Genomic DNA, 24,813 nt, shown 5'->3' with positions numbered 1-24,813 from the left:
AATCTAGAATTTCGAGTGAGTTTAAGATTTGTTTGTCTTCCAAATTGGGGGCGTTTGACTTTGGAGCTTCAACTGCACTCTACGAGATCCTTACGGGACTTTCCCTCCCACTAACCCGTCAACCCTTAAATTCAAACCTTCTCCTCACGACCTTAGTTTTAGATACCCGTAGCACCCTTGTAACACGCACCCCTTCACTCCAAATGAACCGATTTAATACACCCCCCCCACCATCCAATCAAAAAGCTTTTCTTATCTTTCTGTATTTCTTGAATGAGCCTCGTGATAACAATTTTACATTATTCGACACATCAAGAAGAAACGTCCAATTTCCCGCTCAATTAACAACGCCGACTGCCTGCGTCTCGCCATTTCTTGTTTTACAGGACCTTTGCTTTCTTTTCTCATTTGCCCTTTGGCGTGCAAACTGTCGGATTAAATCGCTCGCATTATTGCCACCAGCACCTGCCGATGACGCTTTTCACCGGTTTATTGTCAGAAAGTGTTTATCTCATTTGCGTTTAGCCATTTTAGTCGCCGTTATGACCCTCCAGAGGACAAATCATTAGCCGTAAATTTGCCTGAAAATGCAAATCCCGGCCTATAAAGTCCGACTAGATGTGTGTGTGTGTGTGTGTGCGCGATGCGCTGGCTTATCGTAGATGCCGGTGACATATGGCCTAGCCTCAGAGTGCTAATAACCTCTATGTGGGTGTGACTGCAGAAGAGCCCGTAGATGAGAGGAAGCCCACGTTCCTCACGCCGTCTGGACCGTCCAGCTCCAAAATGGTGCTTCGTGGTCAGGTGCTGGAGATGGAGTGCTTTGCGGAAGGACTGTACGTATCAGCTTTATGCTTTTTTTTTTGTTCACAATTTGAAAACAACTAAGATGTCTGTGGCATAATGTTAAAAATACTCCAAGGATCAAGAATTATAGCATACTTGACGCACTCATTTTTTTGTGATGTTGAAACCAGCCTGTTTGTTCTGTTACAGTGCCTTCGTATATTACTAGGCTAGCCTCTTTACTTCAGACGCAGACTCCAATGGGGTGGGGGGGGGGGGTGAACCCCTGTAAAGACAATCGAGGCATTTTCACTTCGGGAGGCAGCACTTCATAAACTACACACAATGTTAAATAGCGTTTTTTAGTAATTGTGCAGGTAGAATTCAAACACAAAGGCACACATCGTCTCATTTCTTTTGTAAATCAAGTAAAGAGGCTTTTTTTTAATATATTTTTTTCTGTATTTCAAGTGAAGCACTTAAATTTGGAAAAGAAATGTCACTTATTAAAAGGGTCTTTCAAAGAGGTCTTTGATGTCATTTCATCACAAAACAAGACAACTCCAACCAAATAATTTGTTCATAAAGCAGACAAGTTCCAAATTGGAATCTCAGAAACTACGGAAACGCAACAATTTGTATGAAAACAATTCAAAATAATCAACTCCCTCTCTTTTGAATCCAAGCCCCACTCCAGAAGTCTCCTGGGCCAAAGTGAGCGGCGAGCTCCCGAGCGCGCGCGCCTCTTTCCTGCATCACCAGAAAATCTTGCGCATCGTCAACGTGTCGGAAGCGGACGCGGGTGAATACCGGTGCACCGCCAGGAACCAGCTTGGCTCAGTCCATCACACCATTCAGATCTCGGTCAAAGGTGCACCCCAAACCCCCACCCCACTTTATGATCCGTGCAGTTTTCACCATGATTAAATCTCGCCCTTTTATTTTTTTTCCAGCTGCTCCATACTGGCTCAGTGGCGCTCCAAGAAATCTCGTCCTGGCCCCGGGAGAGAACGGGGTGTTGATGTGCAGGGCTAGTGGAACACCCAAGCCCAGCATCCAATGGGCTATGAATGGCGTTCCCATAGAGAGTGAGTGAAGAACGACCATAAAACACCAAACAATTCTGTCACAAAAAAATGTAATTAATATATATATATATATATATATTTTTTTTTATTAATTTATTTATTTTTTGAGTAACCAATAGGCGTTTAAAATAATAATCACTTGTCACTGATCATACTGAGGAATCATAATTAAATATGAAAACAATATCCGAATAATACGTCATCATAATTTGTCAGTTCTATTGCCAATAACAAAAAAATGGCTTCGTAAGTTGATGCACAAAAAGTTGACAGACTATAAAGAGTGATGGAAATCCCCATGTCAATCAAGTTCTATAATATTCCGAACAGATGCCCCAAAGGATCCCAGCCGGAAAGTGGAGGACGACACCATCATATTCACCGACGTGCAGACGGGATCCAGCGCCGTGTACCAGTGTAATGTCTCCAACCAACACGGCTACCTCCTGGCCAACGCCTTTGTTAACGTCTTGTGTAAGTTCAGATTCACAAAACTGGACCAATTTAGAGAGCAAAGAGTCATCACACAGCGTCATTGATACTTTTCCCCCAGAAATATCATAACTTGCTAATTAAGTATGGGTCGCAATAGAAATAAGTACAACTAAAAGTCAGAGTTCTGAGAGCTGAGCAGGAGGGACCGAAAATGGATCTCCACCTCTGAGTCCTCCAAACTGGACACGGCATGGCAGCTGGCAAGAACACGTGGGAGGAGTTCTTCAAGGTCCGGGCAGTCCTGCTGCTCATAATTAGTAGTCAGAGAACAAGTGGCTAGTCCAGTGATCTTGCAGAACACCCTGACAATGTTGTGTAGGCGGTTCGTCTCCTGCAGGTTGATTGAATTTGACCAGCGGGCCATTCGAGAATGACATGACGGGCTCCATGAGGGTGTGAAAGAATATCAGGAGGATATCTTCTGTCTTCTGAGAGAGGAGTTCACTTTCATGCGTCACGAAAAAAACTTCACCAGGTTCAGTTGTGAGGTCCTGCGTTCGTCATTGTAGAGAATGAAAAGCAGTGGTGAGAGAACAGAGCCCTGGGGGTCGCCTGTAGATGTGGTGAGGAGGTCAGACAGAATCATCCAGATTGAAGTTCTGGTCGGAACTGCTTTGCCAGGATATGTGGCTGTAGGGTGATACATTCAGACAGACGCAGATCCATTCGCATTGATTGGCGGCATCGCTTTAATCGCAGCGCTTGATTTTCCAGCTGAGCCGCCCAGAGTGCTGACGCCGGCCAACACAGTCTATCAGGTCATCAAGAATCACAGAGCCCTACTGGAGTGCACCTCCTTCGGCTCGCCCATCCCCAAAATTACCTGGTGAGTTAATGAACCTTGAATCGGGACGGCTAATGTTCCATGAAAAAGCACCGATGGGGTTCCCGCCTCCGTCTCAGGTTCAAGGAGAGTCGTTCCGGCACGCTAGACGCCGAGACGTACAAGGAGCACGACAATGGCACTTTGGAGATCCGTGTGGCTCAGCCTCGGAATAGCGGAAAGTACACCTGCGTGGCCCGGAATTCTCTTGGCATCTATGAGAATCACGTCCACCTGGAAGTCAAAGGTAATCATTGCTAACTTCGCCGGTACCACTAGTGGGAGCCCTTGTACCACTTTGAGCCTCGCTAAAATCAATCATCTGTTGAGTCTAATAATACGAACCTCCTCCCTTATCAGAACCGACCCGCATCCTGAAGCAGCCCGAGTACCGAATGGTGCAGCGTGGCAAGTCCGTTGTGTTTGAGTGCAAAGTGAAGCACGATCCCTCCCTCGTGCCCACCATGACGTGGCTCAAAGACGATGGGGAGCTGCCGGACGATGAGAGGTGAAAACCTTTTAGAATATTACGTCAATAAATCGTGCGATAGTAGAATAATAATGTTATGAATACACTGACAACATTTTCCTTCTTGTTTTAAACAGATTTGTGGTGGACACCGACAGCCTGACCATCGGCGACGTGATGGAGAGCGACGCCGGCGTATACACGTGCATCATGAACACAACGCTGGACCACGACTCGGCCAGCGCCGAGCTCACCGTTGTCGGTACGAGCACGGTACATCGTGATACATTAGCGACTCACGCCATCTTTTAATGTGGTTTAGTTGCAGCGCTTTTATTAAAGATGGTTTACACTCTACACTCTTAACATGAATATTTAATGGCCGCCGGCTAATCTTTGTTTTAATATGGCTGACATATCACTCCACTTGGTATTCTGTCCCCCCCTTGCCGACCGGGCAGAGGCCACGCCGACGCCGGCTGTTGTCAACGGTAACACCTGAAGCGCACGTGGCTTTACGGATGTGTTCCACTTTTGGTTTTGGGTTGATTTTTCTTTCCGTAAATTTGATGTGTATTCCGCTTCTATTCTGTACGAGGGCAAATAGTGGTTAGCATGTCTTGCCTCAGTCAGGAGATTTTGGGTTTGAATCTGCCTGTGGCATTTGCATCTTCTCTGCATGCAATTATGTTAAGTTCATTGAAGATTCTAAATTGTCAATAGGTGTGAATGGTTGTATATTTTTTTTTCCGCCACCTCACCTCCAATAGATTTCAGTTCAGCCATGACCCTTATGAGGACGCCTGCTTTTGAATATAGATGGATGAATGTTCTATATGCCACATTGTGTCAAGAGAAAAGCCAACTCCATTCGCGTATGATTAGCAGATAAATTGCGATGCAGTCGCAGAGCTTGAAATGCTTTCAAATGTCAAACGCACTCATCAGTCATTTAGCCCGAGCATGCGTTCCGCATTATCCGTCCAAACACATCAATTTAACGCTCTCATCTCGAGTGATCGCTCGTGCGTCCATTCATATGCATGAGGCCCCGCATGCACGAGTACGTCTTCATTCGTGTCTTCTCGTGGCATGAAAACAACGGCGTCCATCTTTGGCTTTGACTCACCTGTTGTGTGCCGTGTCTCGTTCCCTCAGAGCGACCCGAACCTCCGACCGACCTGGAGCTGACGGACCACAAAAAGAGGAGCGTTCAACTCACATGGATTCCTGGGGATGAGCACAACAGTCCTATTGAGAGTATGTGAATCTCGCGCTGAATGTTCTTCATTCCTATTTCCATGTCTGTGTTGGGGTTCAGGACTAAATGTATCATGGAGCAGAATACCGCTCTATGCTTTTGATTCACAAGATTGAAATTGGTTGCGGTTAGCCGTCCTGCTAGCTTTGCGGTTGGTTATCGAACTGGTTAAGTAGCTTTTCACCCACTGTGAATAAATTGTCTCGTGATCCATCCAAAAATCTTGATTCATAGAGTCATATAAAAATATTTTATGATAGTTGTACGGCTCCCATATGCGTTCCATACATTTCAAATGTAATAAAACACTTAGTGTTGCTTACCACCTGTTGTCGCGCTTGTGGTTGCGTCAAACTGTTCATTCGCCGTTGATCGTCATCAAATGTTGTATTTTTGAACACCGAATTGCTCAATCAAATAGTCATTTCAGCTAACCACTTGTAGCTTCATGCTACCATAAAATGTGAAACGTTATACATGAGCTCACATAAATTAGCGGAGCTTTTTTTTGTAATTAATAGCCTTAAAAAAAAAAATAAAAAAAAATTCTTCTTGCTTTTAATTACGCTGCATCACTTCCACTAGACCCCAGTGCTGCCACAGCATTTTGTGGTACAAAGTGGTACTGCATTGACTTGCTCGTATATACTGTAAAAAAATGTTGAAAACCAGCAAACTCAAACTAATGAAGACAGTTTTTTGGGGGGTTTATTTTCTCACACAGAATTTTTGATCCAATATGAAGACTCGCTTCACCACCACAGAGGTCATTGGCACAACCTGACCGAGGTCCCCGGCACGAAGACGACTGCTCACCTGAAGCTGTCGCCCTACGTTCACTACGCCTTTAGAGTCCTCGCTATCAATGCCATGGGCGTTAGCCGACCCAGTTTCCCCTCCAAGATGTATAAGACTGAGCCTTCTGGTACGACAAACCAAGTGTGAAATATTTCCCATTGTGTATTTGGGTGTAACTTGTTTTTTATTCTTTCCCCGAAAAGCTCCGGATGAGAATCCAACAGATGTTCACGGTTTTGGAACAGAACATGACAATCTTGTCATCTCATGGAAGGTACATTTTTAGAAAATAAAGTGGTCTTGACTCAAGAGTGGCCCAATGTAGTTTTTATTCTAATTTCAAGCCCGCAAATATTTCACTCTGTTTTGACAAATAGTGGTCATTTGTCAAAAAGAGGTCAAGTGTGCTTGCTTTACGTTGTTTGTCACTCACAGTTGACATTTATTATGAAATTAAACACAGTACAAAGCGGAATACTTTCTTTTCAAATGCAATGCAAACTGCCATAGACATGCTAACAAAACTAGCTACTGGATATTGTGGTGGTGCTAAACAGTTAAACGTTCCACAACACACAGAGTCGTAAAAGTGATATGAGTTTCAAATTTAGATATGTAACGAATTACACCAATGAGTCAAGGTACCACAGCAATTTTCTGATTATTACACTTTTCTTGTTAACTTATGTTGACTTCTCCTCCATAGCCGCTGTCAGGCCTCCAGGCCAACGGGCCGGGACTCCATTACCGAGTGATGTGGAGACAGAAGATAATGGACACGGAGTGGATCATGGCGACCGTAGCCAACAACTCCAAGTTTGTGGTGTCTGGAACGCCCACATTTGTTCCGTACGAGCTCAAAGTTCAGGCCGTGAATGATTACGGCGCGGCGCCCGAGCCCGTTGTTGCCTTCGGCCATTCTGGAGAGGATCGTAAGTCCAACTGCTCCTTCTCTAGCACCGAAACAGAGTGTAGCTGCTCGAATAAATTTACATTTAAAGTGCAAGTGCACATTTTTGTTTGTCAGTTCGTTGGAGCTCGTAGGTTATTTAGGCTAGCATGCTAGCTAATACAATAAATTAGCCTAATTTCACTGTGCTGTGTTTTGGATAATTTTCTAGAACTATTGATTATATTTTGTATAACATGGGTTCATTCTCGAAGCATGGTGTTGATGCTTTATGATCCTCTCCATTTGAAGTGATTTGCTGCCATCTTGTGGCATCTTTACGCAACTACAATCAACTTTTAGGGAGGCCTCAATTATTTTATTATGATGTGAAAAAACACTTTCTGTTTCCTCGTCATAGTGCCCGTCGCCGCTCCAGAATCTGTGCAAGTGTACGTGCTAAACAGCACCCTGGCCGAAGTTCACTGGGAGCCTGTGCCTCAAAAATTGATCCGTGGATACCTTAAAGGCTACAAGGTACAGCATAATAAGTCCGGGAATAAAGTGAATGCCAACAGCACAAATGGGACAACTGGGGATTTCCATTTTGGCAGGTGTATTACTGGCGAGAGCGCAGTCTGCACAAACATAACCCCCACCTCACGGAGAAGCTGATCCTGACCTTCAGCGGCAACCGCAGCAAGGGAAAACTGCCTGGCCTGCATCCCTTCAGTCTCTACTCATTCAACGTCAGGGTGTATAACGGCAAAGGAGAGGGTCCCCCGAGTCACAAACAACAGTTTGAGACCCCCGAAGGAGGTGAGAGAAGGAATTTTCTCCATTATCATTCCTAGTAGCTTTCAAATGGGCAGAGTTGATGTTGTGAGATGTGATTTTGAAAATATAAGTCACGCCAATCCAAAAAAATACTATGATGAAGAAGGAAAGGTATATACCGTATTTTCCAGACGATAATCCGCTACTTTTTTCCTAGATTTTGAAGCATGCGGGTAATACAGATGTTTGCAAACTACGGCCCGGGGGCCACATGCGGCCCGTTAAATGTTTTAATTCGGCCCGCCGAACTTGAAAAAAATGAAATGAATAAACCTTGTTAATGTTTTATTTTCTAAATACGGTGGTTTTTCAAAGACATATATATTGTTGTAATGCTTTTGTTCACTTTCATTTAAAAATTACATGTATTTTCTTTTTTCTCCGATGAGGTGAGGTTACCAAAACATTCCATCCATCTGCTTCTGGTCCGGCCTCTCAGTCAAATTTTAGAACCCATTGTGGCCCGACAATCAAAAAGTTTGCCCCTGGGCTAATTACAACGGTGCGGCTTTTCTGTGGATTTTTCTTTCACCACTAGGGGCGCTCTATAGTTCAGAATATACGCTCAATATTTTATTTTTTTTTTAAATTTATTTTTCTATTCTGTTTGGCTGTTGTCAAATACTTTTAGTGCATGACTGCCACCGGCGTTCGCTTGTGGATGCCGTCATTTATGTATCATGGGTTCCTGACCGTGTACATGCTAGAAGTATGCTTCATGATCAAGTATTTGCCAACTGCCACAAGAATAAATGGCGCTTCTGTGTTGCTTCTGCCACAACAAGGATTGACTATTTCCAACACATAAAAGTAAAATAACGGACCTGGATTCCACTTTAGCCCACACGAAGATACGGAACATTAATTCTCCCTCCTTTGAGGTCTTCCTGAACTCTTTTGCTGACAATCGTGTGTCTCTGTAATTTATTTGCACAGTGCCCGGAGCTCCTTCCTCCCTGACGGTCACCAACCCCAATTTGGACTCTTTAAGTCTTGAGTGGAACCCTCCTCGTGACCGGAATGGACTCCTGACGGGTTACACGCTGAAATACCACCCAGGTGAGCGTTTTTTTTTTTTTTTTTGGCTCTTTTCTTTAGCAATGAATCTCTCGCTTCATGTAGTTTGCTGTCTCATGTCTTGTATCGTCATCCTGTTGGGATTAGACGATAGAGAGGATGAATCAACACGTAGAGTCACCGTTTAATTTGGCTCGATTACATAATTAACAAGTCACCTTTTGTCATTCCCGCCTCTTGTACCTCAACCCTCTTTGCTCCAAAAACACTTTCCGCACTTGTCATCATTGACACTTTAACCCACCTACTTCCTCCTCCTCCTCCTCCTTTCACTCGCACCTCTATTCAACTTACCTCCCCACCATCCCGCCATCTCGTAGTCAATAACTCCAATGAGCTGGGCCCAGAGGAGGAGCTGGCCCTGGCCGCCAATGAGACCTCGGTCACATTGCTCAACCTCAAGTACAGCACGCGCTACAAGTTTTATTTGAATGCCAAAACGCGCAAGGGGTCCGGTCCGGCCGTTACGCAGGAGGCGATCACCATCGTGGATGAAGGTAAGCAAGAAAAATAGACGGATTCACGTTTTTAATTCCGAAATGAGGTTTTTATGTGTGTGTGTTATATATATATATATATATATATATATATTATACAATAATTATTTTTTATATAATTTACACAGTGATATTAGGCTTTTTATATATATTTTTCTCATATATTTATTTATTTATTTTATTTTTATTTTTTTTCCTGTAAGCTAAGCGACCATATTTGTTCATTTAAAGTTGGAAATGGATGCAGTACACCTCAAAGGTATCGACGAAAATGAGGATCCTTAAGCATCTTAACGACTTTAGAATATTGTGGCATATGTATTCTTTTTTAGTCATTTTACATACTGTGTTTTATACAATACGATACATATTTATTTATATAGCGCATTTCACAACAGCTGTTACAAAGTGTTTTCCATATGGTGTCATATAAATTAGCGGGAAATTAGAGCACAAATTAAAACGCACAATAGAGACCAGAAAAGCGCCAGTCTCATGTTGAGTCGAAATACGTCCTTCATGTATGTGGTTAAAAAAATAAATAAATAAATCTTAAAAATGATTCCGAATTTAAATGGAATAATTGAATTACTGGGAAATATTTCGACAAAACAATAAAATCACTGTAATCAACAATAATTTTGTATCATATCTACATTACATGCATCACAATTGAAAAAAAAAAGTAATTCAACACCTTATTTACCATATGTTTAGTTTTAGACAATAGAAAATTGCAGTCATATTCAGTGTTTTAATATTCTTGTGTCGTCGTCACTGTTATGTCGAGTGGCCACACGTATTTTTATTTGAGCTCTTTACACAGCATGACACACAGTCTCGTCCAGTTGCATTGCTGCCAACGGCGTGTGTGTGTGTATGTGTTTGGAAGTGTGTGTGTGTGTGTCAGCATCGATTGTGACCCACCATGTCCTGTTGTTATGTCTCCATCGTATCTGAGCTCTCATGACTCATCTCGACAAAGACGTTGCCACGGGAAGCAGCGGTATCTATCGTGACGCACGGCGCATGGGCATGCACATTATACAACCCTCAATCTTGCTTTTGTCGCATTGTGTTGAAATATTTCGCTCAAAAGCAAAGATGCAAAAACGCTACAGTGGAACCTCCAACGTCAAACACAATCACGGGTGGACTTCCGAATTGAATTGAGCCACTGAGAGTGGACTAACTCCATTTTTCAAGTTTCATGGCTACCGTTCGTAGCTGCTACTAAAAGTTTAGCGTAATAGCCGCCCGAGGCTGCGGGTTGTGCCAGTGAGCGGCTGTGATTGTGCTGCAGATAATTGAGACGTCGTCACGTGTCTTTGATTGGTTGTTTTTCCTCAGGCGTGGTGGTTTCTTTAAAAAAAAAACAAAAAAAAAACTCATCTTAAATAATTGAGCCAGGACATTCCAGTTCCTGTTCTATGGTCCATACCAAGACCAAAAAAAAAAAAAGTTTTGTTGACTTCACACATGCATGTTGATTTTTTTTTTTTTTTTCCGTTCCAATGGAAGTTCCACTGTATTTGATGATGGCTTCTCCTCGCATGGAAAGGCTTGTTTGTTTGCCCCCCCCCCCCCCCCCCAAAGGAATGATACATCCCATCCTCGATCAGTGTGTCGACGTTGCCCATGCATCGTGTTTGTGCATTCATCCTCTGGTTGTGCCGCCTTGAGCGTTTTCACCCCCCTCCCTCCACGGTGGGCACCTCAGCACATCACGCCCGCCAACAGATGTTCTCTCTTGTGTGTTCAGCGCCGGCGGCCAGCCCTTTTGGCAGCGTTAACTCCTCCAGGGGAGAGGACGGCACCCTGATCAGTTGGGAGTACTGGGGCCCGGAGAGAAACATTTATTTAGAATACATAGTGGAGAACAGTAAGCAATGTCATTAATATTATTTTCATTGATGAGAACTCCACATAAGATGGCGATTAGGTTCCAAATTTTTCCGCCCTTGTGTATTTCCAAGCATCAAAGGTTGCGGTCATCACAGTATTGATTTGGATCCGAGTGCTTTCTTTTTATCTGCGTTGTGGATTGAGAAAAAGGCAATTGCGAATGTGTCATAATCATCAGTGAATAAGAAGACGTATGCTCACTGGCCTCAACATTAGGTACATTTGCACAATCTTTTTGAGACCTTTCATATATGGATTTGTTTGTTTTCAAAAATGATATTTCAGTTTTTTATTTTTTATTTGATTCCTACCAAGAGCCGTATCTAATAAGGATGCAACAAAAACTGACATGAACGGTGAAGTCTTTAAATTGAATTGAATTGAATTGAATTATTTTTTTATTTAATTTATTTCTTTTATTTTTCTTTTATTTTTAATATTTTATTTTTTATTTTTTTATTTTTTATTTTATCCAACTAAACCTAATCATTACACTTTAAAACGTATTTTTTTTACACTTATTGACTAGGGGCATATATCTTACAAGTAAATGTAACATTTACCATACACGTTGCAGTACATTACAGACGTAGTTCCTTAACATGTATTTAATTTGACAACAATAAACCATAAATAGAGAGATTATGAAATCAAACCTAATGCAATCGTTCCACTCGAACCGTCTTTAAATGGTATCATGTTTCAAGATACCTATCAAACATCCTATTATTGTGCAAGTATACCTAATCAAGTGGCTCATAAGTCTATAAGAGCAGAAAATAGTTGCTATCGAGTCCGCCAGCACATTCCCATCATATCACAACCTCCATGCCGTCTCCAACCGCGCACACATCTGCTGTGTTGTTCGCCGTCCTCCCCCTGCAGGTGAAGGCGAAGACGAGTGGCGCAAAGAGCTGGTGAACGGCTCTCAGAACTTTATGCTCAGAAGCCTGAAGGAGGGCCTCTCCTATAGGGTGCGCTTGGTGGCCCAAGGTCACGGCGACCAAGAGCCCCACCGCTCCAAGGAGCTCACGGTGACGGTGCCAGGTGAGGCGCGTTCCTGGGCCCACCCGAGCTTTGGCATTTTTTATTAATTTTTTTTTTGAGTGTTGTTTTGTGAGCGGTTCTTTGGATGGTTGAGGTCTCAAGCAGGCATGCTCCGTAGCGTTATAGGGAGTTGTTAATTTTGTTATAGCGCTAATATAGTTGTTGGCTTGCATTAATATCGAAATATCACCTATAGTGAAGTTGTGAGCATGTGGATGATGTCTTTGTGGGTTGTTTTTGTGTTGACGTGATTGTCTATATATGTGTGTGTGTGATACACATCATCCACGTAATATTTGATGTGTTCAGTGTTGGGCAAGTTACTTCCCAAATGTGACATTGGAACAGTGTTGCAAAATGGCCGCTTGGCAAGACGCTTTTCGGTCGCTGACGGCACCACTTTGTAATTCATCTAGGGCAGTCCTTCTCAATTATTTTCTGTTATTTTCTAATTTGCGCCGCCTCCGCCCCCCCACCACCACCACCACCAACTCTCCACCGCGATTATAAATAATAGCATTTTTGTTGCAAAACAAACCAACACAGAGGAGTTAATATTTGCTGCACAAAGGGCAATGTGAGCGCTACTGCCAGCTAGTGGAGTGGAGGTGCAATTACACTTTATTGCAGTATGGCGGGAAAAAAGCATGTTCCCCAGGATCACATGCGCCCCCACCCAGCGTCGCACTGCCCCCCTATTTGAGAAGCACTCATCTAGTGACACATCATTAGTCACGAAAAACCCAGCCAATGATGACGCAAGACAACAGGACTACGAGACCAAAAGGGCCGAGAGAAGAATACTGAGTTGATTGAAAGGGTTGAAGTGTATTTATCGGAAACCATAAGTTACAAAAAAAATTGTAAAGCATTTAATATTTCCAAAACGTCATGCACTCCTCCCCCCCCTCCAACACTGGATGTTTCTAACATTCTCCATCACGAAAGTGGTTAGCAAGCTAACCAAACACGACCCGCTTCTAAGCGAGTAGATTCAAATAACGCTTCGACATGTCAAGGAGAATACAAAGTACAAAAAGTGTCCTCATCTTTTCTTCCTCTTCGTCGTCTTCCCTCGCTGCTCAGCTGTGGCGAGTCGACAGGTGGACATCGCCACGCAGGGTTGGTTCATCGGCCTCATGTGTGCCATCGCCCTCCTCATCCTCATCCTCCTCATCATCTGCTTCATTCAGAGGAACAAAGGAGGCAAATATCCAGGTGAGGAATGCTCAACATATTTATACAAAATACATTATTAATAATAAATGTGATAGTTATTATATTTATTATTATTGTTTTATTATTATTTATCATGTACAATTCAATTTCAATAAAATGTTATTAAATTTGGGGAAAATAGTGCAAAGGGAGAGGAAGTTGATCACGAAAAGTTGGGGGCTGAGGACAGAGCTTTGGGGCACACATGAAGTAACTGGTGGGACTTGGATGAAAAAGATTTTAGCTGAGCGTTCTGTGTATGTGTAAAATTTTTGCTTTAGTCGGGTGAATTCCTTTGTAGGACACAATCAAAGTTGAAGGCCTGAAATTTGGGCTACTTCAAACAAAAATAGACAACTTCCTGTTCAATTCTGGGCATTGGTTCTTGTCACGTGCGTACTGTTATGATAAACATTTCCAGCAATTGTTTTGTCAGTTTTTTGTCAATTTTTCTAAATCTACTCTGGGGGGCGCTACTGAGTAAGTTTTAAGGGATTGTGTTTAAAAATGTTTTAACCAAATTACACACCAGAACTGGCTGATTTCAAGCACGTGGAGACACTGTGAAGTTTAGTTGGAAAAAAACATTTTGGTGCTTGGGCAGTTGTCATAGCAACAGCGGCAAAAAGGCTTTGCTATTTAACTTTCTTCAGCTAACTTCTCTTTCTGTTTTGGGCGCAGTCAAAGAGAAGGAGGACGCTCACACAGACCCGGAATTCCAGCCCATGAAAGACGAAGACTGCACTTTCGGGGAATACAGGTGAGAGAACGCATCCAAGGCTCAGTTGCCCGAGACGCCCGTTTAAACCCATCGACTCGTTCTAGCCGGGCAGGAGCTCTTTTCACCAATTAGCACTGACAATGATTAAAAAGCACTTTTTTTGGGAGAGTGTGGCGTCCTTGGATGGCACATTTTTTTGGACTCTTTGCTCGATGGGATTCTTCAGGTTCTCAGGATGACGGGGGGGGTCTATTTCTTCCAATAAAAATTTCCATTCAACTTCTTTGCAACCTATTGATAATAAGCTACTCAAGACAGCGACCGAAGCTCACCGTTATCAAGCTATGCCTGTTTGGAGGCTGCACACAGAACGAAGCACTTTACTTGCAACATTTCTGTATAATGTCTGTGTTGTCATGTTTTTTTTTTTTTTATGACTGTAATGTGCACAAACAACGTCATGGGGGTCCAAACAAAATTTTTTTAAAAAAGTACTTTATATTCCCTTTTTTTTTTTTGTATGTATACCCAAATGTGTTTGATAGAATTAATACTGATATAACATGCATATCTATATGTACAGAAAAGATATAGATATATGTGGGATGCACGTTGTGAAGAGCTGATTTACATTTATGAGGATATTAAAATGGCTGCATTAGCTTATCATGTGTTGAAATGGATTGTTCGTCTATGTGTACAGAAGCGCATGGGTTTAAACGTTGCATGTAGAATATATAAAAAAAAAAAAAAGTCCATGAAACGACACCAATGCAACTACATAGAAAAAATACAAAGTATGATCAAAAGAAAAAACATGTATTAATACAATATCAATAATAAATAAATTAAATAGATATGATAATAAAATATAAATAATAAATACAAATATATATATATTATATTAAAATATATATATATATATAAATACATATTTTTTTAAATATGTGCAGTGTATATATATATATATATATATATATATATAAAATTGTAATTTTAAGGGAATAGGTTTAGGGGAAAGTGGAATGTAACTTTGATGTCTCCGTTTCTACGAATTATTTTCTTGTAATATTACTTTTAAGGCTCTTATTTAAAAAAAAAAAAATGTTGTAATATTGTTAAATACTTTTTCTTCTTTTTTGGTGTGGCGCGAATTTTCCTTTACATTATTGTTCATTTTGGTTGTTGTCATTTTCATGGATTTTTTTTTTTCTTTTGAGGATAACGACGTAATTTCAACTGTCTATTTACCTCCTGATAACGTTGCTATTTTCTTTTTTTAACTTTTTGTCCCCATAATTTTAATATTTTTTTCTAACCCCAATGCTCCTTTGAGTAACAAACCACAGGTTTAAAAACAGACAATTTGAACCAACTAGCAGACTATTTGTACAACATTTGTACAACTTGACAGTATCTACTTACATATCTAACAATTTACAAATTTCAACATTACAAAAGCATGGGTAAAAATGTCTATTTTCTTTTTTCAAACATTTGCTGTGTTAAGTCCTCAATAAGTGACATAAGAGACCTGTTTGGATCAGACCATGTTTACATGCGAGTATGTGTAGGGGAATCTCTCAGTGCGACCTTAGGAGAGGTAAGCGCGATGTCATGTGTGTGCGTGTGTGAAGAGGGTGACTGTCACTGTGGAGAGATGAAAAAACAAAAAAAAACAAACGCTTGCTTGAAAATGCATTGCAGGCTGTCAGTCATCAACTTGAATATTTGTAAAGTCTTAAAGCCTTCATGGTGTCTGAACACAATGAGTCTTTTCTGCAATGTGGACTTCACATCCGTTAGTTAACTGTTCTGGGCGATTTTATTGACACACATTTTAATCAATATTTTTATGTCAGAAAATGGATTGCACCGCATTCCCCACAGGCTTAGCAGAAATGCGCTGTTGAATTTGCATACGATGTGACCCTAGCACAAGAACAATGAAAAAAACGGGCCCCCGAGACAGAACCTTGGGGGGCGCCAGGTGTGACTGGTGAAATAAAAAGGTTTTAACAGCATCTTAGCAGCTGGATCACACGAGGCTTATCACCAAACTGGAGCCACAAATACACTCTTGTTACCGTCTGCAGTGCAGTCAACTCGACGTGAGCTGGATTAAAGTTGCTCGGAGTGCATTAAGGTCATGTGAGGCGTACTTATACGATGTCGGGTAGCTAAAAACTCCGTGTGGCGCAACAGTCATACACTCGTGTAGTCAAAACAATCACTCTGGAAGCAGTGTGTAAAAAATGCTAACATGCTAATGCTGTCATAACAATCACACTCGAAGCTATGTAAGACAACAATCACAGAATCTCGAAGCTGTGTATATAGTAATAACAATCACACACTCATGTAACAATCATGAATGAACTCATGAACAATCCCTCTTGAAACTGTGTGAGGCATAATAGTTAAAAAAAAATTGCCAGGAATCTGTTTGTCTGGCAAAACTATCACACTCTTACGTAGTCAAAACAATTTCTCTTGAAACTGCGTGTGAAATAATAAGTCATGATCATGTGATTAAAAAAAAAAAAGCCCTTTAAAAAAAAGTTTGGTGTACTGTAACGATCCCAATGCTTCTTTAAGATGTGTTTGTAGCATAACAATCACACACTATTGAAACTGTGTGGGGCATAACAAGTTGTATGCTTGCATGATTAAAAAAAAAAAAACTCTGGAAACTGCTCGATTGGCATACTGTATCTATCACAACGTCAAAACAATTCCTCTTGGAGCGAAGTACGTGTCATAATAATCACGCACTCATGTAGCCAAAACAATCTCTCTTAAAACTGTTTAGTGTAGTAGTTTTATGCTTGAGTAATTGAAGTAAAAACTCTTTAAGCTGTTTATGTGGCATAGCAATGACACTCTAGTGTCGTCAAAAGAATCCCTTTCAGAGCTTTTAGTGTGGCATAACAATCACACACTTATGTACGTGGCCTTCAAGTCAGGAAAAAAAAAACGAAAAATCGACACCAGTCAACTATTAGTCCGTGCACCAATTCCATGTTCGCCCCAAGTGTGTCAATACTTCCGCCCATGACATGTCTAAATTGAACAAATCTTTCAGCATCATGACGACTTTCTGCCTGTGTGTCATTGACGTTCCACTCATGTACATGACAAAGACTTTAAGTTTCTTTGATAATTATGTCACGCTTTGTTGAAAAATGTCACGCTTGCTTTAAGATGGATGCTGTTTGGTTGCATTTTTTTTTTTTTAAGATGTCATTTCTGAGTTTGCCATCACAGCCTTTTTTGTGTCTGTGACGCTGCAACAGAACAACACATCGACCACCTCATGTCTTATTTGGTTTCAAGGGGAATCCAAACCAGTGTGACATTGCTTGACGTCTATTCCCCTGTTGCCTGATGGAAACCAACGAATCACTCATTGATTTTTATTTTTTTTTTTTTTTTTTAAGACATGGAGCTAACCACATTTTTACCATAGCTTAAACCAGTGATTCCCAACGACTGTAGAAAGTTAATGTGTTTTGAGAGTTCTATACTCAACCAGAATGGTTGAAAATCCACAGTATGGAGAAACTATATATTTCTTTTTAAATAAAATGCCCCGTCAACGTACTGTAGCGTCTTTAAAAGACAGACCTCAGACCTCCATTAAATTCTCGCCTTTATTCTTACAATACGGCTCTGCTGGCCGTAACCGATGACAACTCCAGGTAATTTGCTACGTCGTCAGCACGTCGAATCACTCGCTTTCTCTCTTTCTCGCTCGCGCCTCCCGTCCAGTGAGTCGCGTGACGCATTCATGAAAATCGGAAACAACACAACTCAGTGAAACACAAGAACAGATAACAGATAATCCAATTCGTTAAATACTTTGTACACATTTAAACTTATTACAACCCATAATATTTAAAACTTAAACTCATTACTTTTACAGTTTAAGATTTAGAATAACCCTGTAATCCCATTGGATTTTATTTCCACCAAGGGTTCTCAAATTTTGGGGAGTCACTGGACTAAGCAATGGTAAATGTTATTGTATGGATGCTCTGTCTAAAAAAAAAAAAAGAAAGAAAGAAAACAAAACTTCATCCGGCACATCATCATCACCGCTAACGCCTTGCATGTCATTCTCTCCCTCAGCGACAATGAGGACCATAAACCGTTAAAAGGGAGCCGCACGCCATCGAGCGGGACGGTTAAGCGGGACGACAGTGACGACAGTTTAGTAGACTACGGGGAAGGAGGCGACGGCCAGTTCAACGAGGACGGCTCGTTTATCGGCCAGTATAGCGGAAAGAGCGCCAGCCGGGACACCACCGTCACCGCCGAGGGCCACGAAAGCTCCGAGGCGCCGTCCCCAATTAATGCCATGAACTCCTTGAACTCCTTCGTGTAGCCTCACCATCCTTCGCGAGTGAAAAGGACATGCATGGAGGGCGCCTTTACCATAAACAATCCCCTCATCGGACTATCTAGACGTTTTCGCCATGACCTTTCAACAGTTTGGTTTTATTTCCAAGAGGCTACTACGTCTTGCGAGCTTTGTTCAACTAGTCACAACATCCATTCATTAATTTAGATTTCTCTTTTTAAGAAAACCAACATCGTCATCATTTTAATTCAGGTCAGCGGCAGTCAATCACTTTTCTGCCTCTTAGAATTACCCTTGTGCCTGTCGTCGACTAACATTATAAAAATGTCTATTTGCTTATATGTTCAAACTACGACTCCCATGTTGTTTTCTTCCCACGTAAAATATTGTACACAAAATTAATCGACGCAACAGTGCTGTGCATTAGTCAAAGTCCAGCCTTAGATTATTGTAGTTTCATCCAGCTTCTTTTGGCTAAATTAGCCTGGTACCCTTGATAATACACTCTTTAATCAGAAGGTACGCTAATTAGTCATTTACAAGCCTCTTCATTTTCATTATCCACCCACCCAAAGTACCCCCCCTAAAGATAGGACTTGCGTTTTTGGGTTGCTTAGCTCGCTTGCTAGCTAGTTAGTAAGTTAGTTAGTTTTAGTTTGTTTGTATGTTCCTTCTTACGTTTGTTCATTTGTTCCAGGTGAGCTGGCAAACGAGCTTGCCCTATAGGCGTTAGCTAGTTAGCTAAATCTATCCTACACCAACTATTTTGGTTACTTTGAAATTTGACTGTTTGCCAAGATTTCTAGTTGTTACTTAGTTGGGCTGTGGAGAAACTATAGAACAATTTCGGTTTTTCTGTTCATTTGTTGCTAAATTGGCTAGCTAGCTAGCTAGCTGTCTAGTTTGCGCGCAAACTAGCCATCTATAGATATAACAAAACATATGAGAAATTTCCAGAAAATCTGCAGAGGAATGTTAGCATTTATATTAGCTGAACTATTTGGAACGCTACCTAGCAAGCACAAGGAATTGTTTTTTTAATTTTTTTTTTGTTAGCTAGCTCGGTCACTACTCAGATAATTAGCAGGAATACGTCAATGTTTCTGAGAGGGAGAGAGACATTCCAAAAGAATTTGATTTTCCATTATGAACTTAACGGAACAGTCCACCACCAAAATCATAACGTCCATCCGCCACGAACCAGGAAACAGGCTGCTAACTTAAAACCGACACAAAACTACAAAGCTAGCGCTGACCTGAGACTTTTCCACAGTACTGTTCATACAAAGCAAGATCATTGCAGGCATGCGAGACGAAAACAACACTGTGCTGTCCATCCGCTTCTTCATGACCCGTCGCATAGCATGTCACGTGACCTCCCAAACCTCCCCAGTGTGCGCCTGAATGTGACCTTTGCTTTTTGGGGTGCTAGTGCCTTTCCTTGCTGAGGCCTGTACGACATTTATAACGGAACATGTTAGGACAGCAGGCAAACGCTGTCCTAAGTAAGTCTTGTTGCATGAACTGATAAAGTCTGCTTGGATGAGAGGTGAATTGTTTTCTAGGACAACCAAAACAGTCCAATTAAAATGAATTCAATAGAAAATTTGAATGAATGTGCAAATCGGAACTGTTTTAAAACACTTGAGCAGTTTTATCGTGACGGAGATCTGTGTTCTGGTGTATGAGTGCTTTTTTACCTCTGCCAAGGACATTTTTTTTTCTTGATTTCTTAATTGAGGGGCGGGGCTAAGGAAGAAAATTTCCTATTTGGTGAAGCTCAAGGATTATTTTCTTTTTTTTTTTGTTTAAATTTACTAGAACACAAACAAACAAAAAAAAAACAATTGAAAAATTGATTTCAGTTTTTCCTTGGAGGCGGTACGCATCGTTTTGTGCAATCTCACTCGACCATGCTAAAAAATAATCATCATCCTCATTCGAATGTAAACAGCATCCACACACTGTATCAATTTCTCCAATAATTTGTTGACTTGTACTAACGACGCTTCTTGAGAGCCTTTATATGGGATCAAGGTTTCTTTTTTCTTAACTTGCATCAAGTTTGACTTTTTTTTTATTGTTATGATATGATGGCCTGTAGAATATTTTGTTGAAATATGTAAATATACCTTCGAGTGGATTGTACAGATCTTGCGAAGGTGGCGCTGTTGTGCATGATTTCTAATGTTCATAGGACTGTATTAAATGTAGAGAATATATATATATATAAATATACTGTAATCTTTTTCTTTTTTTTGCTGTGCATTGTGTACATACAGTATGTTTTTCTGCAATGAACTGGACAGATACAAATCATATACGCCTGATTTAATTATTACTATTTTTTTTTTACCGATATAGCTTGTCCGGGTGACATATTTCTACACTGCCAACAATATTTCAGCTTGTTTTTGTATTTAAGAAACAGATTTGTACTAACACGATACTTTTGTTGTTTTGATGTAATTTCTCTTTGTTTCTTCAGACGGGGAGCTCTACTGAATGAATAAACAATCATTTTCCTCCAATTTTGACTCGAGGCTTGTTCTGCAATGGTGTATAATATTACAAAGATTATGCCTTTTCTGTACACACAATCATTTTTTTTGCGTTTCCGCTTGACTTTACTGCCCCCTAGTGGCGCCAATGCACTGACACTGACCTCTCTGTGCTCTGTGCACTCTTTCCTGACTGGAAGCCACTCTTGCGGTCCTTCTCTACTTGCCTCCAATCAGCCCTACCTCTCCCGCCGTCCCGAACCCCCCCCCCCCTCATCCAATTCCCGGCGGATTCATTTTGCGTCGTCTGCACGTCTGCCTCGGCGTCCATTATCTTCCAGCCTATATGATTGATCGGCATGTGCAAACAGCTTTTAGCTCCACCTGCAATGAGCCTGTTCGCTTTCAGATTTGTCCTTTCTCCAAAGTCCTCTCAACATGAGATCGTCAAGGTTCTTTCTGAAAATAATTTATTTGGTTTTAGACTTGAAGCAACTTGCGGTTAATGATAAAAAAAAAAAACGTATTTTGCGCACTCTGTTGTAACTAAGGATTATTTTAATAATCAATTCATCTATCAATTATTTTGTTGATTACTAAATGAATCAGATTAAAATATAACATGTTTAAATTTCCTTTCATTAAAAAAACGGACATTATTTCAGTTTGACAATGTTGAAAATGAACAAATGTGTTTTCCCCTTGAAAGTTGGCCGGTTGACGATCTTACAGCTTCATCGAATACATGCGATAACGATTCTGATGATTTGACTCGGGTGTGTTGGAAGAGGAAGACATCTAAAACAAGCTCAATGGGCATTCTCTAGAACCGGACTTTGGCATCCTTGGTTCGGGCATCTTCTGCACAATATTCCCCACAAAAAAGCAAGTTTTCAAAATAAATGTATCCCGGTGTAATAACAATTTCACCCCACTTTATTTGACCCGATGGTGGCATATATAGCAGTAATATTCAAACAAATATTTTGTGCTGGTTTATTGAGTGTGACAATAAAATTAAGCCACCAAATTATATTTTTGTACTCTATACTTTTATTTTGATGGTCTGACTTTCGACAGGATGTGTCGCTGCCTCGTTGTTGGAGGGCTTCCGGGAGGGTAATTGTTTTGAGTCATTAGTAAAATTTTACTTCGTTGAACACACACACACACACCATCATTTGCATAGTTGTTCACAATTTACGAAAAACGAAGAATTAATGGTCGAGTCGGATGGGTTAGTTTTGTTTAAAGAGCTTTTTAAGACCCCAGTCCTGTAACCTTTCAGACAGACCTCATATATTCTACGAATGTTAAACGCTTGGTTCTACAGCCCCGAAGGGTGCAAATGGCAAAGCTTTGACATGGTATGTAAATGTGATGGTTTTTGGCAGTTCCGGGAGATGCAGGATGATTATTGCTCATAATGACCGTTCCACATTTCCATGCATATCTCAAGCTTTACCCTCTTCAAGTCAATCAAGTCAGTCTTTCATTGTTTTTTTGTTTTTTTTGCGCCACATATCCTCAAACCAAAACGTCCTTTGTTGCACAAAAGTGACATCCATATCACCTCCCCCAGTCATGTGACTTGCCCCGTTCTAATCCTTTCCACACCCTGAATCATATCCCCCAGGCTCCCCCACTATGTCCCATGTGTATATAGTTGAAGAGTGAGAGAGGGAGGGGGGGTACTTTTGCATGAGCCCCTACGCAGATCATTGAAGCTAAATCCTCATTTATCACCGACCTCCTCCTCCTCCTCCACAAGATGACAGTCACCCATTCTTCCCTCCAGACAGCAGGCTGTTTGCTCTTCCTCGTATTCAAGTTATGCGCCAGCGAGGCCTCGTCTCTGTTTGCTTGGTAAGAGAAGTCGTGTTTGTCCGAGGGTTGAACACACATGCATCTCGAATAACTTGAGCGCAAAATTGATACACTTGCTGTTCTTATTCACGGTCCCCACATGTCACATAATTCCCTCTGCTTGGGCAGACATGGACTCCATCTCTCTCAGGGCGGAAAATTGTCTTTCCTCAACAGTTTCTTATTGCTGGGAATAAACAAACACAATCAAAGCAAACATAAGAACCTACCTTTGGCATAGACCTTGATTTTGATGTCAAGATTCATGAAAAATTCATGAAAATTGCCGGGAATGAGTAGTGACTTGACAGACAGGCCTGTCGTACCACAACTGTGCTGTTCCAAAGAATAGTATGCAACAGTTACTATGGTAGTCCTAGAAAAGATATTTTAGAAATTGCCTTTCAGATTCACATCATATTCTTTAGCATTTAAGACTCCTTTGTGAGACGGTAAGGTTTATATCACGATTAATGCGATTTGCAATTCAATATCAGAATCTGAATCAGAATATAAAATCCCAATAATTGAGTGAAGTGAATCGATTTATATTTGTATTTTATTTATGTGTTATATATATATATATATATATATATAGAGAGAGAGAGAGAGAGAGAGAGAGAGAGAGAGAGAGAGAGAGAGAGAGAGAGAGAGAGAGAGAGAGAGAGAGAGAGAGAGAGAGAGAGAGAGAGAGAGAGAGAGAGAGAGAGAGAGAGAGAGAGAGAGAGAGAGAGAGAGAGAGAGAGAGAACGAGAGCATGCATAGCAGCAAGTTTCCCCTTTTTGCTACCATGTCTACACTTTCATTGTCCCAGTGCTGTAATTTAAGTACGCTTTTGAATGGGCCAACATGAGAAAATATAGGAATTAAAAAAATATATCCCTAAAAATGACTGCATCTAGTGTAGCTCCTCTTTTGGTACCGCTATGAAAAAGGTGGCAAAAATGATTCATTATTAAATATTAATATATTATTTTTTTAATTAATATTATTAAAATTATTATTTATATAATAATATTTTTTTAGTACTTTATCAATGTTTTCTAAAATTTACCCATCTTCAATTATTAATTAATTTGCCCTTTATTAGTCCCACAATGGGGAAATTCGAGATTCGAACCCAGGCCTCCTGGGGAGACTGGGTCCTGAACGCGACGCCTTAGACCACTCGGCCATCCTGGCAGCCAAGTCCTTTAATTAGTTCAAGGCCACTCTCGCTCACACATCGCTGCATTATTAATGGGGTGCTGTCACAACATCACAGTATTATTTGTGGTGCGGCGTTTACATCCAAGATTTAAATGTAATCCCTCGGGATCATGCGTTTGGACTGTCACATGGTCACGACCTTGTAATGACGAGACGCGCCCTTTTCATGTGTTCCTGATGGAAAGCAGGCAGGAAAATATTTTCAAAGAAAGAAAAAAAAAAGAAATGAATGATTTTAGGTATGCCCAGTCAGCATTTTCTTTTTCTTTTGTCTCGATTATTTTTTACTTCTGTCTCATGTCTGTCCCATTTGGTTTTTGTGTCCACCTATTCTCGCCTTCTGTCTTCCAATCAGCTCCCTAAGCCACTCGTGTCTTGTCCAGGTGTTCCTCGTCATCTTGTCAGTTAATTCCCTGCTTCCTTTCAGTGTTTGTTGGGTCATTACTTTTGCTTGTCGTGCTTTTAAGTTGCCAAGTCTCTGTATCCTATAGCTGGTGAGTTTAGTGTGATTGTTTGTTGCTTTTACTGCTTTTGGGACTTTAGTTCATTTAGATCTTTTTGATAATTCCAAAGTGCCTTGTCTCCGTTTTTTTCTCTCTTTTTTTTTTTTTACATTCCTGAAATTAAATACTTGTTGATAGCATTCCTGGCTTGCTTCTCTCGATTTGGGTACTTAACTTACACAATTCCCGGTACGCTAAGCATGGAACACTATATTCATTGGATTAAGTATTAAGGTGGATCATTTTTGCCCTTATATAGGAAATGATCATATTGAAGAAATTTAATGTCAAATTTTGAGAGAGAGAGAGAGAGAGAGAGAAAAAACTGGCGTAGCTCCTCCTTTGGTACAACGAAAAGGTGGCAAAAAGTGCTGCTGAGAGATTTGAATTTGATTGCTCTGTTTTAAGTGGTAGAGGATTACTTCACGAAATTACTTCAGTACCAAGACCAAATGTATGC

At 40.9% G+C, this 24,813-nt stretch overlaps 1 protein-coding gene and 1 long non-coding RNA gene across 6 annotated transcripts in view; one reads left to right on the top strand and one right to left on the bottom strand.

Annotated features, from left to right (window-relative positions):
• The window catches only part of nrcamb (neuronal cell adhesion molecule b), a 70,484-nt gene extending 49,679 nt beyond the window's left edge, over positions 1-20,805 (top strand). For 3 of the 4 annotated variants that reach the window (XM_088287323.1, XM_088287321.1, XM_088287320.1), the window contains exons 9-31: positions 725-836; positions 1,473-1,657; positions 1,740-1,874; positions 2,205-2,348; positions 3,084-3,195; positions 3,273-3,439; positions 3,553-3,700; positions 3,799-3,923; positions 4,123-4,152; positions 4,820-4,921; positions 5,647-5,847; positions 5,924-5,994; positions 6,427-6,652; positions 7,031-7,146; positions 7,224-7,428; positions 8,383-8,505; positions 8,844-9,020; positions 9,982-10,026; positions 10,783-10,902; positions 11,811-11,972; positions 13,059-13,190; positions 13,872-13,950; positions 18,043-20,805. In XM_088287323.1, the coding sequence (XP_088143449.1) occupies positions 725-836; positions 1,473-1,657; positions 1,740-1,874; positions 2,205-2,348; positions 3,084-3,195; positions 3,273-3,439; positions 3,553-3,700; positions 3,799-3,923; positions 4,123-4,152; positions 4,820-4,921; positions 5,647-5,847; positions 5,924-5,994; positions 6,427-6,652; positions 7,031-7,146; positions 7,224-7,428; positions 8,383-8,505; positions 8,844-9,020; positions 9,982-10,026; positions 10,783-10,902; positions 11,811-11,972; positions 13,059-13,190; positions 13,872-13,950; positions 18,043-18,298 (3,173 nt within the window). In that variant the 3' untranslated portion in view covers positions 18,299-20,805. The remainder of the gene's footprint in view (positions 1-724; positions 837-1,472; positions 1,658-1,739; positions 1,875-2,204; positions 2,349-3,083; positions 3,196-3,272; positions 3,440-3,552; positions 3,701-3,798; positions 3,924-4,122; positions 4,153-4,819; positions 4,922-5,646; positions 5,848-5,923; positions 5,995-6,426; positions 6,653-7,030; positions 7,147-7,223; positions 7,429-8,382; positions 8,506-8,843; positions 9,021-9,981; positions 10,027-10,782; positions 10,903-11,810; positions 11,973-13,058; positions 13,191-13,871; positions 13,951-18,042) is intronic. The other variant, XM_088287322.1, reaches the window with a different exon arrangement.
• On the bottom strand, positions 1,164-5,449 carry LOC148315876 (uncharacterized). Of its 2 annotated transcripts, none has more exons than XR_015840545.1 (4): positions 5,246-5,449; positions 4,791-4,891; positions 3,538-3,683; positions 1,164-3,426 (listed from the first exon to the last, which is right to left on the bottom strand). It is a non-coding gene; the product is annotated as an uncharacterized LOC148315876 (long non-coding RNA). The 2 variants fall into 2 exon arrangements; XR_015840546.1 differs by having other exon boundaries at positions 4,791-4,848.
• Positions 20,806-24,813: the final 4,008 nt, after the last annotated feature.

Source organism: Idiotropiscis lumnitzeri, unplaced genomic scaffold, assembly GCF_059441095.1.
Source record: "Idiotropiscis lumnitzeri isolate Australia: NSW breed Sydney's pygmy pipehorse unplaced genomic scaffold, RoL_Ilum_1.0 HiC_scaffold_35, whole genome shotgun sequence".
Classification (NCBI taxonomy): domain Eukaryota; kingdom Metazoa; phylum Chordata; class Actinopteri; order Syngnathiformes; family Syngnathidae; genus Idiotropiscis; species Idiotropiscis lumnitzeri.
The sequence above is the reverse complement of the archived record's forward strand: the minus strand, read 5'-3'. Positions and strand labels throughout refer to the sequence as shown.